This window comes from Myxocyprinus asiaticus, chromosome 9, assembly GCF_019703515.2.
Source record: "Myxocyprinus asiaticus isolate MX2 ecotype Aquarium Trade chromosome 9, UBuf_Myxa_2, whole genome shotgun sequence".
NCBI classification, from domain to species: domain Eukaryota; kingdom Metazoa; phylum Chordata; class Actinopteri; order Cypriniformes; family Catostomidae; genus Myxocyprinus; species Myxocyprinus asiaticus.
In genome coordinates this window covers 43,194,965-43,207,996 of record NC_059352.1, presented here as the reverse complement: position 1 = coordinate 43,207,996, position 13,032 = coordinate 43,194,965, and the positions used below count along the sequence as shown (strand labels likewise).

General features: G+C 36.1%; 1 protein-coding gene across 3 annotated transcripts; it reads left to right on the top strand.

The window, feature by feature from the left end:
- lnpk (lunapark, ER junction formation factor) lies at positions 1-11,845 on the top strand. Of its 3 annotated transcripts, none has more exons than XM_051707431.1 (14): positions 1-52; positions 407-455; positions 543-584; positions 2,022-2,209; positions 3,865-3,923; positions 4,123-4,163; positions 4,296-4,379; positions 4,509-4,560; positions 4,651-4,863; positions 5,885-5,990; positions 7,776-7,846; positions 7,966-8,130; positions 8,952-9,029; positions 10,530-11,845. In XM_051707431.1, the coding sequence occupies exons 2-14, from the start codon at positions 429-431 to the stop codon at positions 10,715-10,717; spliced, it is 1,314 nt and encodes a 437-aa protein (XP_051563391.1). In that variant the 5' UTR covers positions 1-52; positions 407-428; the 3' UTR covers positions 10,718-11,845. The 3 variants fall into 3 exon arrangements, with proteins under 3 accessions (XP_051563391.1, XP_051563393.1, XP_051563392.1); XM_051707433.1 differs by lacking the exon at positions 8,952-9,029 and adding an exon at positions 9,540-9,615 and having other exon boundaries at positions 10,530-10,672; XM_051707432.1 differs by lacking the exon at positions 8,952-9,029.
- Positions 11,846-13,032: the final 1,187 nt, after the last annotated feature.

Here is a 13,032-nt window from a genome sequence, read left to right as displayed (position 1 = left end):
GTCGCACGCTCGACGTCGCACAGCCTCTGACCCATAGCTGTAGACAGGCAAGGTAAGGAGTGAGCTCTTGCAAATAATCTTTACCGTATAATGTGTCCCAGTGCATATTAATAAATGCACGTGTGTTTAAATCACACATTTGACTGTACTGCAAGTGTTTTTGATTCAGGGCAGTTTTAGGAATGTGGAGAATGCAAGGCAGATGTTGTTATGTTATTCTCGTGGTAACCTCTGTAGTAATGAGAGCTGCAAAGTTTTCTTGTTTCTCAGCAGAATTTTCGTAGTCACTTGTGTGTTTTCTCACTTGTAGTGTTCATGTGGATATGAATGTGCAAGTGAAGTTGCATCAAAGGGTGTGGATAGTTCTTGCAATTATGAGAGTAATTAGATGGGTTTGGTTTTTCAGGTGTGGCTTTGCAGTACTGACAATGGGAGCCATAATTTCGCGGTGGAAGGTGAGCATTGCTTGTATTTTCACTGTGTTTGTCCATGCAGTTTTTGCACTTTCTATAAATAATAATGTAATATTAATGCCCCAACAGTCAAAGCCTTCCACTGTGGACCTCCTAGAGTCACTGGATAAGGTGAGTTTATGTTCTGCCCTTTCAAACCCACAGACTCTTGTTCAGACACTGTGACCTTATCACACATCAAAGAGCTGTGTATTTTAATCTGAACCCCTGTCCTGGCTGTATTTCCCCCTCCTCTCTGAGATTCTCCTTGCTTTACTCATTCCTGGCTCTCTTCCCGAAGCCTCTGCCTGTCTGGAGACTGTATTGACAGCACCATCTGTTCACTGTGTTGCTGCGGTTGACCTTAACTGTCCAGTAGTGGTCACCGCTTCGGTTAAGAGAGAGCTGAAGGAATACACTGTGCCATCTCAGAGGGCTTTATATTTAATTTCACTCAGCACTTTCAACTGTAACCAAGAGAGCCAGTGTGCAGCATTCAGTATTCACATTTTTTGCATTAGCATGGTCAAAGTCTTACAGATTTATGTTATGTGTAGGTCTTTTAACGTAATGCTGTAACAACGTGATAAAATCTGTTGTTTGTGCCACCATTTAAGAAAACATTTCAATTCAGTGTTTACATAATTTTTAAAGGGGTTGTCCAACCAAAAATGAAAATTCTCTCATCATTTACTCACCCTCATGCCATCCCAGATGTGTGACTTTTTTCTTCTTCTAAACACAAACAAAGATTTTTGGAAGAATATCTCAGCTCTGTAGGTCCTCACAGTGCAAGTGAATGCTGGCCAGAAATTTGAAGCTCCAAAAAGCACATAAAGGGAGCATAAAAGTAACCCATAAAACTCCAGTGGCTTAATCCATGTCTTCTGAAGTGATCCAATGGGTTTTGGGGGAGAACAGACCAAAATATAACTCCTTTTTAACAATAAATCTTCCACATCAGCAGTCTCTGTGGCAATCATAATTTCAAGATCGATTACACTTCTACCTCCATCTAGCGCTCTGCGCAAGCATCAAGCATTAGGAAGTGTAATTAAGCTTGAAATCATGATCGTGCCTAGAGACTGCAATGGCAAGATGTACAGCAAAAAAGGAGTTATATTTTGGTCTGTTCTCACCTGTTGATTATATCACTTAAGAAGATTTAGATTAAACCACTGGCATAATATGGATTATTGTTATGCTGTGTTTGTGTTTTTTGGAGCTTAAAAGATTTGGTCTGTTCTTTCCTAAAACCAACGTGATTGCTTCGGAAGACATGGAATAAAACAGCGGAGTTATGTGGATTACTTTTGAAGCTCATAAAAAGCACATAAAGGCAGCATATAGTTTTGGTCATCATTCACTTGTATTGTATGGACCTACAGAGCTGAGATATTCTAACAAAAATCTTTGTTTGTGCTCTGCAGAAGAAAGAAAGTCATACACATCTGGGATGGCATGAGAGAATTTTCATTTTTGGGTGAACTATTCCTTTAAGGCTTTTATCTCTTTAAAAATTATTTAACAAATATTTGTTAAATATTGCACTTTGACATGAATCTATAGGATATAAAGGATCTTGAGGAATTTCGAGCAAAGAACCAGCGTCTGCTGAAGTTGTGGGTGGGCCGGCTTCTCTTCTACTCATCTGCTCTGTACCTGATCACCTGTCTGTGTGTGTATTACCTTTACTTCCCTGAGCAGTGGGGCGCACGACTCATCACTGCCCTGCCTTTACTGGCCTTTCCTGCACTGTGAGTTTTAAATATTATTGCATGCAAAAATTGTTGACATTAATATTGTGTTAATATGTAGTTATTACATCTGTATTGCATAGTTCTTATATAGTGCATGGTTTATGACGCATATACACTACCAGTCAAAGTTTGGACACACCTACTCATTCTTTATTATAGCTATTTTCCTTCTTTTAGGGTAAATGTAAGTAAAGTCATCAAAACTGAAATACCACAAACGGAAGTATGGCAATTATGCAGTGATCAAAAATATTAAGAAAGTCTTAATTTTTAGCTTTTTCAAAATAGCCACGTAACGCAGGCAGAATTTGTATTTGTCTTTAGAACTAATTTATATAATTTAAAGCTGAAGTATGTCATTTCTGCGACACTAGAGCCACCAAACGGAATTGAAAAAATAAGCAATGTTTGCAAAACAATCTATTAACGGCTTAATAATAGTTGTCTCATCATATTAAGCTGGGATAGGAGAAATAACACTGAAAAAGTTACATACTTCAGCTTTAAGCATAAGCCTTTAGATCAAAAGGTTTTTAACTGCAGTCATAAAAGCATAAATGTAGTTAAGCTTGTCCAAACATTTAACTGGTAGTTTATGTTTATTTGTTGTGAATTTCATCATACCTCTTTAAAAATAAAATACTTAAATGGATAGTTCACCCAAAAATGAAAATTCTCTCATCATTTACTCATGTGCCATCTCAGAGGGCTTTATATTTAATTTCACTCAGCACTTTCAACTGTAACCAAGAGAGCCAGTGTGCAGCATTCAGCATTCACATTTTTTGCATTAGCATGGTCAAAGTCTTACAGATTTATGTTATGTGTAAGTCTTTTAACGTAATGCTGTAACAACGTGATAAAATCTGTTGTTTGTGCCACCATTTAAGAAAACATTTCAATTCAGTGTTTACATAATTTTTAAAGGGATAGTCCAACCAAAAATGAAAATTCTCTCATCATTTACTCACCCTCATGCCATCCCAGATGTGTATGACTTTCTTTCTTCTGCTGAACACAAACAAAGATTTTTAGAAGTATATCTCAGCTCTGTAGGTCCATACAATGCAAGTGAATGGTCTCCAGAATTCCAAAAACTCCAAAAAGGAGATAAAGTCAGCATAAAAGTAATCCATAAGACTCAATATCTTGAGAAGCGATCCAGTTGGTTTTGGGTGAGAACAGACCAACAGACCATCAAACTGTTCATCTTGTCATTGCATTACCTTGGCACGATCATGATTTCAAGCTCGAATACACTTCCTGTAGTGCTTGAAGACTGCACGGAACGCTAGATAGCGCTATAGGAAGTGTAATCCAGCATGAAATCATGATCATCAAGGAGACTGCTGTCAAGATGTACAGTGAAAAAGGAGTTAAATTTTGGTCTGTTCTTATCCAAAACTGACTAGATTGCTTCAGAAGACATGGATTAAACCACTGTAGTCATATGGATTACTTTTTTGCTGACTTTATCTCCTTTTTGGAGTTCACTTGCATTGTATGGACCTACAGAGCTGAGATGCTCTTCTAAATATCTTAGTTTGTGTTCTGCAAAAGTTACATTATTACATATTCAGCTATTTGCTGTAGTTTCATTGTATTGTTTGTTTAAATTAAGAGTGGTCTCTCGTTTCTCTTTCTCTCCATAGAGTGTTGTTAGTACGAAAGCTGCTCATCTTCCTCTTCTCCAAACGCACAGAGAGAAACAGTAAGCTCTTTGGGTGGTATGATTTTATTCATTGTGAAATTCACTTTGGTTTGTGCTCATAAGTTTGTCATGAATTAAGGTCAGTACATGATTTCATTGGGTCTGTACTTTGACTGATAGATTGTTTATTGACCAAATGATGGGTTGATTGATTTAGCGGATTTGTTGATGTTCGCAGCATGTTTTTCCTCTTTTTCAGATGAAAAATTAGAGGATTTAAAAACACAGAAACGAAAAGTAGTAAGTGTGATTTCAGACACATTCAAACGAAAACTCTTAAGCTGTTTGTTCAAAATATAAAAACAAATTACATTGTTCGTAATATTTGACTGTACGTCATTCCATAAAACAAATAAAATGTGTTTTTGTTAGCTTGATGAGGTGATGGAAACGGAGACCTATAAAAATGCAAAAATTATATTGGAGAGATTCGATCCAGAGTCTAAGAAAAAAGTGGTAAGTACAGTCATATGTAATATTAAAGCTTGAATACTATATGGTTTTAGACACATGTAATGATTTATTTTTTCAACTTGTGTGTTTTGGGTGAGCTATGGTAGATGAATGCTTGGCTTGTTTTAACAGGAAGCAGAAGCCACTCCGGTCAGACCGCTCATGACCCCCAGACCAGGACAAGGTTTGTCTCTGTTTTTGTGTTTTTAAATATGATTATGTGTTTATGTGCGTTCTTTATGCATAATGTGTGTTACACTCTCATTATGTCCAGATCTACGACAGCGCCACGTTGCCATGTCTACTCCTGGAACAGTGCCCAATACCATGTCTCCAGGAGCCACACCCCTTCGTGCAGCCCCAGGAGGGCCTCCAGATAAAGGGGCAGCTGGGTCTGCAGGCAGCCCTGCAGGAGCAAGCGCTGCTGAGACACCACAACACATGATGAGACGAAGCATGAATCCGTATTCACCAGGACCAGGAACAGGTTCAGCATACAAACACACACACACACACACACACACACACACACACACACACAAACAAACAAACACTTGTGAACATTCTAAATGAGTATTTTAAAAAGGGTAGTTTTGACTCTAAATTCTTATTGGATGACATTCAAAACCATTATGAAATAGCACACATAAGACTGCACTAAAGTTGTTTAAAGAGTTAGTTCACCCAAAAATGAAAATTCTCTCATCATTTACTCACCCTTATGCCATCCCAGATGTCTATGAATTTCTCTCTTCAGCGGAACACAAACAAAGATATTTAGAAGAATATCTCAGCTCTGTAGGTCCTCACAATGCAAGTGAATGGTGGCTTAGAACTTTGTGGCTCCAAAAATCACAACGTAAACATAAAAGTAATCCATATGACTCCAGTGGTTAAATCCATGTCTTCAGAAGTGATATGATAGGTGTGGGTGAGAAACAAATCAATATTTAAGTCCTTTTCTGTTATAAATTTCCATTTCACTTTTACATCTGAAAGTCACATGTGGTGCCTGTTTAGTTTCACTTTTTAGTTTTCACGAAATTTTTAAAAGTGCTATTCTAATATTTTATTTGTAATTCTAATGTATGTTCAGTGTAACAAAAGTGACTTCTGTAAATTATTTTGTCAATATGCAACCCATTTTCTATTCTTAATAGGTAATTAAATATATTTAAAAAAAAATGATAAAAGCAATTAGCCCCTTGAGGCCATGCGTTGGCACAGTGAGGCCACAATGATTTTACCATGATTAAGAGGGTTTAAGGCACACTGTTTTACTTTAATAAGCTTTCACATATAGAGAAGGTGTGCTGAAAGGGTTTTGTCTTAAGTGTGGATGAATGCAGATAAGCCAGTATTAAACTGCTCACTAACAACTTACTCAGTGACTAGTGCATTCCTCAGCGGATGTACAATGCACACACATATTAAAAACAGTGTTTTCTGGGGTACAAATACAAACTTCTTTGCATTGTTTAAAGTCATTTTCTTTATTTTGACATCAGGTATGCGTCCCCCTGGTCCACCTCTCACTCGGCCCATCCTCCCACGAGAACGCAGCGCTGTGGACCGAGTCATTGAGTATTTGGTGGGAGATGGACCTCAGAACAGGTATTACACTGCTATTACATTATACCACTGTTACAACAGTGTCTTTAAATGTGACGTGTGTAATTTCTGCACTACTAGCATCACCAAATGGAATTGCAAAAGTAACAGCTGTTTTCAAACAGGTTTCTAGAACAATTTTCCCATCTTCCATCAGTTGGCTGATAGTCCTGCCCTAAACTCACACCATTAGATGAGACAATGTTGCTGTGTCGGGCTGGTCAGGATGCTCAAACAGAGCAATGTTTTAAAATTATCAGTGCTTATATTTTTTGGATGAATCAACCTACGAATTTCAGGGAATCATCCTACAGATAGCTTACTTTTAATTGACTCTGCATATAAATCTGGGATTAGAGAAAGTAATGTAATGAGGGCTGTCGATTTAACGTGTTAATTCAGTGCGATTAATTATATAAAAAAATAACGCATTAAAAAATCTTAAGCAATTAATCATATACCTGGAACTTAATAAGGAATATTCCTACCATTGGAGCAATTCAAGCTTGAAGTACCACCTGTTTTCAGCAGGGGGCAGTAAGCAAAACTCCAGCTGTTTAGGCAAACAGCACAAGATGAGAACGCTTTCTTGCGTTCAAACACAGCTGACGAGTGCGCAATTCCGAATGCAAGGATCTCGAGATGTCTTTTTATTAAGTTTGTAACTACATTTAGCTTGACACAGCAACCTAAAAATTGCTGTGTTTATGACGCGACAAAACCAAAGTGAGGTCTGCTCTCCAAATGCGCGCTTCTGACATCTCTACTAGGGCTGTCAACAGGGCTGAGAGACTAAATTAGAATTTTTCAATGAAATATTACAAAAATTTGAATTATTATATTTTAAAGACTTCATTCAGGTGGGAGGAACAATCTACAGGTCATCTGATTTTTAAATCGTCATTGTGTCCTACGTCCACAAGAGGGCGCAACAAATCAATATAAACCAATTAGCACCGTATAGTAGCGATTGACCATTGCGTTGTGTCTCGCTGTTTTTCAGCATCTCGTGCAGTACAATGCATTTTTTTAGACCCCGTGCCTAAAGTAAATTCAACCTTTAAAACACATCTCGAGACAGCCACGTTCTATTTTATTTGTTGCACTGCATCTGTTTTAGACTAAGAATGTAAGTCAGCATCAGTGCTTGGCACACATCCAAAATTTGAACGCTCATTTTAGCATTCGAATGTGCATTTTTATCCTAAATTTAACTAGTATTTGAATTTGACAACCTTAATGTGTACATTGACGCATCCTTCAAAAAGCTCTTATATCTGCCTCGGGATAGATTGACAAATTCAAATTCAAAATGGATTGCTGTGGATTGTAAACCAATGATAGGCTTATGTCCAATAATATGAAAATAAACAATACTGTATACAGTATATTGCCTTGTAAAGCCACTTTTTGTATTGTCTTAGTGCATTACTCATCTGCCAAAATAATGTATGTATTTTAATTATCTGAATTATTATATTTATAATAATCATTATAGTTACATTTATTTTAGTATAATTATTTAATCATTATATATTGAATTATTGTTATTTGAGGGCCATTCTCAGCAAATATTTAAACATGCGATTAATTCATTGGCATATCATTTAATTGATTTGATCGAAGAATAATTTAAGCGATTGAGAGCCTTTAATTGTAATAGCGAAAGAATTACATCATCTTTAACATAAGTTGTACTCAGAGAAACAGTTTGAATAGTGATATCAGCCTGAATTATATAAGTACTTGTGAAAATGGTTTTGTTGTGTCCCTCTCTTATACTTTCAGATATGCATTGATTTGCCAGCAGTGTTTTTCCCACAATGGTATGGCTTTGAAGGAAGAATTTGAGTATATAGGTAATTGCTTGTCACAACACATTACGGAAGTTTCTTTGCTCGAGGATAGTCAAAACGGGAGTGTGATATTTCCTTACATGAAGATACACTTCTTTTGAGTGTGATGTTTTATATTTCAGCGTTCCGTTGTGCCTACTGTTACTTTATGAACCCGGCGAGAAAGACTCGCCCCCAGGCACCCAGACTTCCAGAATTCAGTTTTGAGCGCAGACTTCGTTCCGAATCTCCTGAAGCACAATCCTCTCCTGCCACAGGGACACCAGAGGACAGTGATGCTCCTGAAGGTATTTCATACCACTGACAGCCTGTGACATCATAATCAAGACCTTATAAAATCATTGTCATTGGCATCTGTTAATCAGCCTTAAAATACTAGCAAGATGAGAGCAAACAACCCTGCAAGTCAAGACAAGCAGGCAAAGTCAAAACCTAGTGAGCTTCATATGGGGGCAGCATTTTATGGCATCATTGGAATGCCCTTGACAAGAAGGTTGTTCCAAAAGGCAGGCAGCTTATTTATGCTGCGTCCTAAGATGCCTCGTTTCTGCCAAATTCTAAGGCAGCATCGTATGCATACTTCAAGTAAAAGGCAATCCCAGAATGCATTTGCACCAAGCTCAGTGAAAAAATAAATGTGAGATGGTGGACAAGGGAGGAGAAAAAAAAAGCTAATTTCAATTAATACTTTGAATTATCACTAAAAAGGTAGTTCAGTGTAATTAAATAAATGTATTTTAACCAACATTTGTGTGTGCTTTTATTTTATACTCATTAAAGTATTGCATCATTAGAGCGTCACTATGTCTATTGAACACAATTGTGAATTGTGTCTCCCACACTATTTTTGCTGCCTTTGTAGAGCATTCTAAATCAGTCGTTTAGGAAGCTGCCTTTGAAGGTAGGCCTACGTAGGCAGCGAGGCAGCTTACTAGGTTTTGGAACAGAGCTATACAGTCACGTAAAAGCTTACAAAGTGGTTTTTTTTCTTTCTTTTTTCATATTGCTTAACCTACAGTATGTGTGGTAGATTGTGTTTGTGTATAAATGTGATATTTATGTTAGAATGTATTTTATTTTTATTTTTATTATCTTTTTTTATTTATAGTATCTTCCCGCTCCATTTGTGTTTCACACTCTGGCACCCCCTGGAGTAAAGTTCATAGTTTCAGCAGAATTCATTCAGGTCCCACAAACTACTTCCATGCACACACATTTTACTCATGCGCACACACACTGCATGATGCTTTGGTGCCAAACTATTCTGCACTTTTTTTTTAAAAATTGCCTTAGGTAACAATCATAAACGCAATCATTGCCCATTCACAGAGCACTCTCATACATGACAATAACTATCACTATTACAGGGCAGGAAGGTGTTTCGTGTGTGTTTGTTTGTAAACATCAGTAAATCTTATTATTGGTACCAAAAAAGTCTTCTAAAATGTGATTTGAACTGTTATGTCTCTTATGTTTTGTATCTGTCTTAAAGGAAATATCCTGAATTTTGACATTCAGCTTATTTTTCTCTGTATAAACATAGAAGTAGTAATCAAAAAGTTTTTTTTTTGTGAAATGTGGTGCAACACAATTATATGAAGGCAGAAATATGAAGCTTTTAATTTTATTAAAGCACTTGCATTAATTCTTCTGTATTATTTGAGCTGTAAAATTGTTTAAATGATCATTTTTGCAGTCGTTTTAGGGTTTGTTGACATTGCATCTTCGTGGAAAGGAAGTTGTAAAATTAGCTATATCTTTACACAGAAAAGGTTGGTAAGCGATTTTATCACATTAAATTCATGTTAACATGCATATTGTTTACGGCTTGTGGCTATACTTTTGAAACAGAGTATTTTAATGTTTATGGACTGGTCCCCATTCACTTCTATTGTAAGTGCCTCACTGGAACACAGATTTTTGCTTTTTTTTTAAGAAAAGGAGGGGCAGGTCAAAATAAATGTTTGTGGTAATCAACATTATGCCACAAATGCTGTCGATTGAGCTTAACTTGTATTGAACCCGGAATATTCCTTTAATTCTAACATAACATGTTGTCAACAATGGTCAGATGCTTGGTTAGAAACTCTCCTGAATGTCTAAAATCCTGAATAATACTTCTTAATCTGCTGATCAGATTTGATTTTCAGTTCTCCATTTTAGGCAGTTTATATTTATGATTCATGATTGACTTGTTTACAGTTTTGATAATGCATTTTGTGCTTGTTTTAAACATGTTTTATACTGACTGAATAATACAGCAGACTTCTTAATTTCCAATGTATTAACAGGCCTAATACACTCTCTCTCTCTCTCTCTCTCACACACACACACACACACACTCATAAACATTGCCATTGTTTTAATAGCATGACTGAGATCATTATCAACCTAGCTGGAAAGACCAGCATTGCCTGTCATGAGGATATGTTGTGTTTTCAAAGCTAGTTCCCATCATGTGTTGCTGGTGTGCTGGTGTCCCCACCAGGCTTCTTAACTAGCAAGACTTCAAACCAGCTTCACCAGCAAGACCAGCACCAAACCAGCAATAGCCAGTCTTGTCCAGCATGGAAATTAATGCTGGTCTTTTCAGCAAGGAAAGGCCTGTGTGCATGCAAAATTGAAGAGTGCTAATGCAATTAATGTTCCCATTGCCAATTATTATATTCTTTTTTTTTTTTTGCAGATGATATGGAAAGGACCACATCTGCTGAAGCTCAAGACCATACCACTGAAGATCCCCCTGTCGTACATGACTCAGAGTCAGGGGTGTCACTCCCTCGGCGTAGCCCCTCCCCCTCAGAAGATGCCCAGCTAGAACAGGAAGAGGCTGGAGCTCAGGAGGGACCGCAGACAGAGTCGTCGTCTAACTGAATTCTGTCTAAAACATGTTTAAGATCAATGTTTGTTCATTAGAGCTTTTGGTTTTTCAGTTTATGACTCCATGTTCTCACTCTAGAGCATGTGCATTTAGATCTTAGTAATTCTGCTGGCTGCTTTGTGTTTTTACTGCTAATTTATTTATATATATATATTGAAAGTGGATCACATTGTTTACTATAGTGGGCTAAATGTTAAATCCCATTACACTTTGTAATACTAATTGTATGGTGCGGCCCATATTGACAACATAACCCAATTAGATATCTGTGCGTCGTTTGTTTATGAAGGCGATATCACAACACATTGTTGCTGTGATGTGAGAATGTTGAAAGCTAGTATAATTTTACAGTGTTAACTTTAAATATTACATAGTCATTTGGGACAAAATTAGATAACTTTGAAGTTTAGTTAACTTTATGTTTACAGATTCACTCAAGACTTTGAAAGTACAAGCAGAAAATTACTTTTTGCTGAACAAAAATACACTCTTAGCTAAAAGTGCTGTCCTTTTAAATGTGTTTTCTTATTTTCTTTGTCAAATGCACTGTTTTGATTCATAGACATTTATTGGTTTTGTTTTGAATTGTTTTAATTGCTTGTGTGTTTTCTGGCCAACAGTTTTCTTTTTTTTTTTTTTCTTTTTTTCTTTTTTTTACTTTTATGTGTTTGTCGACTGTCTTGTGTCTTTCTGGTTAGGAACATAGCTGGAACTTACTGCACAGTTTTGTGGTCCTGATATTCTTCAGCTGTTTACAAGATAACTAAATATGACTAAGTAATTTGTTGTTTCTCATCCTTAGGATGTTTTCTGCACTACTAGAAGTTTACGCTTGACAAGTCAGTCAGTGCCAGAAGTAAACACTGGCATTTATTCATGAACAAAAGGTTTGAGGATAATGATAGTTTTAGAGTTCATCAAGTATTGTTCCTTTGTATTCTCACAAGTTTTTATTTCATTTTCTTGTTGTTCATAAATAGATTGTTGCAACAGTGACATACAGTTCTTGCCTTGAAATTAAAATTATTGTATTAACTTGACATGTTGTGCACATGTCAGCTGCATTCACAGACTTGAGTGTTTGCATGTTAAATCCAATAAATCCAATGTGCTAAGCATTATGATGTAGTGTTTTTTTCCCCCCTCTAGTATACAAACTTCAGTGAACCTAATTAATGGTTTAAGAATAAAAAGCATTCATATTGTGGTCTTCAGTCTGGTTTACATTAATATGGTAATAGGCCAAGTGCATACTAATGAAAAATACAAAAAAGGAAATATTTCATTTTTAGTACATAAAAGACAAATAACTATGCATTATACCTGAAAATTAATTTCTGTTGACACATACCTTAAAGTCATTTCCACCTTTATTGTTCAGAGGGAAACGTACAGTTATTGAACACATATTGCTATTGGGGCATGTTGTCACACTAAATGTGGTAAGTTGACACAATGGAACCTGTCATTATCAAAGGCTTTTCAGGGGAGAATTTAAATAGCAGAACATTTAACAAAACATGAATCAGTAGAAATGCAACACAAAAACAATCAAACCATTTGTTCTGGCCAACAAATATGGTAATTATTAATTTATATCAATGTATACAATTTTAAACACAAAACACATTTTTTTTTTCTTTTTTTTTTTCTTTTTTTTCTTGCTCCTACCAGACATAAAAATATCCTTTTCTTGATAACACAATTCAACCTTTTGGTTAAAGGAATATTCTGGGTTCAATACAAGTTAAGCTCAATCGACCGCATTTGTGGCTTAAAGTTGATTACCACACAAATAAATTTCAACTCGTCCCTCCTTTTCTTTAAAAAAAAAAAAAAAAAAAGTTAAAACCGAGGTTACAGTGAGGCACTTACAGTGGAAGTGAATGGGGCCAATTTGTGGAGGGTTTAAAATAAGAATTGTGAAGCTTTTAATTTGATATGAAATATTACATTAATTCTTCTGTTAAAAATCATATTATTTGAGCTGTAAAGTTTTTATAGTCATTTTAGGGTTTGTTGACTACATCGTCATTGTAACAAAGTTGTAAAATTGGGTACAACTTTACACAGAAAAGGTTAGTAAGCGAGTTTATCACAATAATTGTATAGGCTATTAATTCTTCTGTTAAAGCTCTTATAGAGAAAAATATAATGTGAGTTGTAAAGTTGTTTAAATAGTTGTTTTACAGGGGTTTTTTGGGGGGGGGGGGGTTGGCATTACATTATCATGACAACGAACAAAGTTGTAAAACTGGATATAACTTTACTCAGAAAAGGTTAGTAAGCCATTTTATCTCACTAAAAT

What these genes read in the sequence shown, in the direction of transcription:
- lnpk (XM_051707431.1), top strand. Translation starts at nt 429, where the DNA reads ATGGGAGCCATAATTTCGCGGTGGAAG. An exon ending in CCATAATTTCGCGGTGGAAG is followed by an intron (nt 456 to 542) that starts GTGAGCATTGCT and finishes ATGCCCCAACAG; the next exon opens with TCAAAGCCTTCCACTGTGGA. An exon ending in GGAAGAATTTGAGTATATAG is followed by an intron (nt 7,847 to 7,965) that starts GTAATTGCTTGT and finishes TTTATATTTCAG; the next exon opens with CGTTCCGTTGTGCCTACTGT.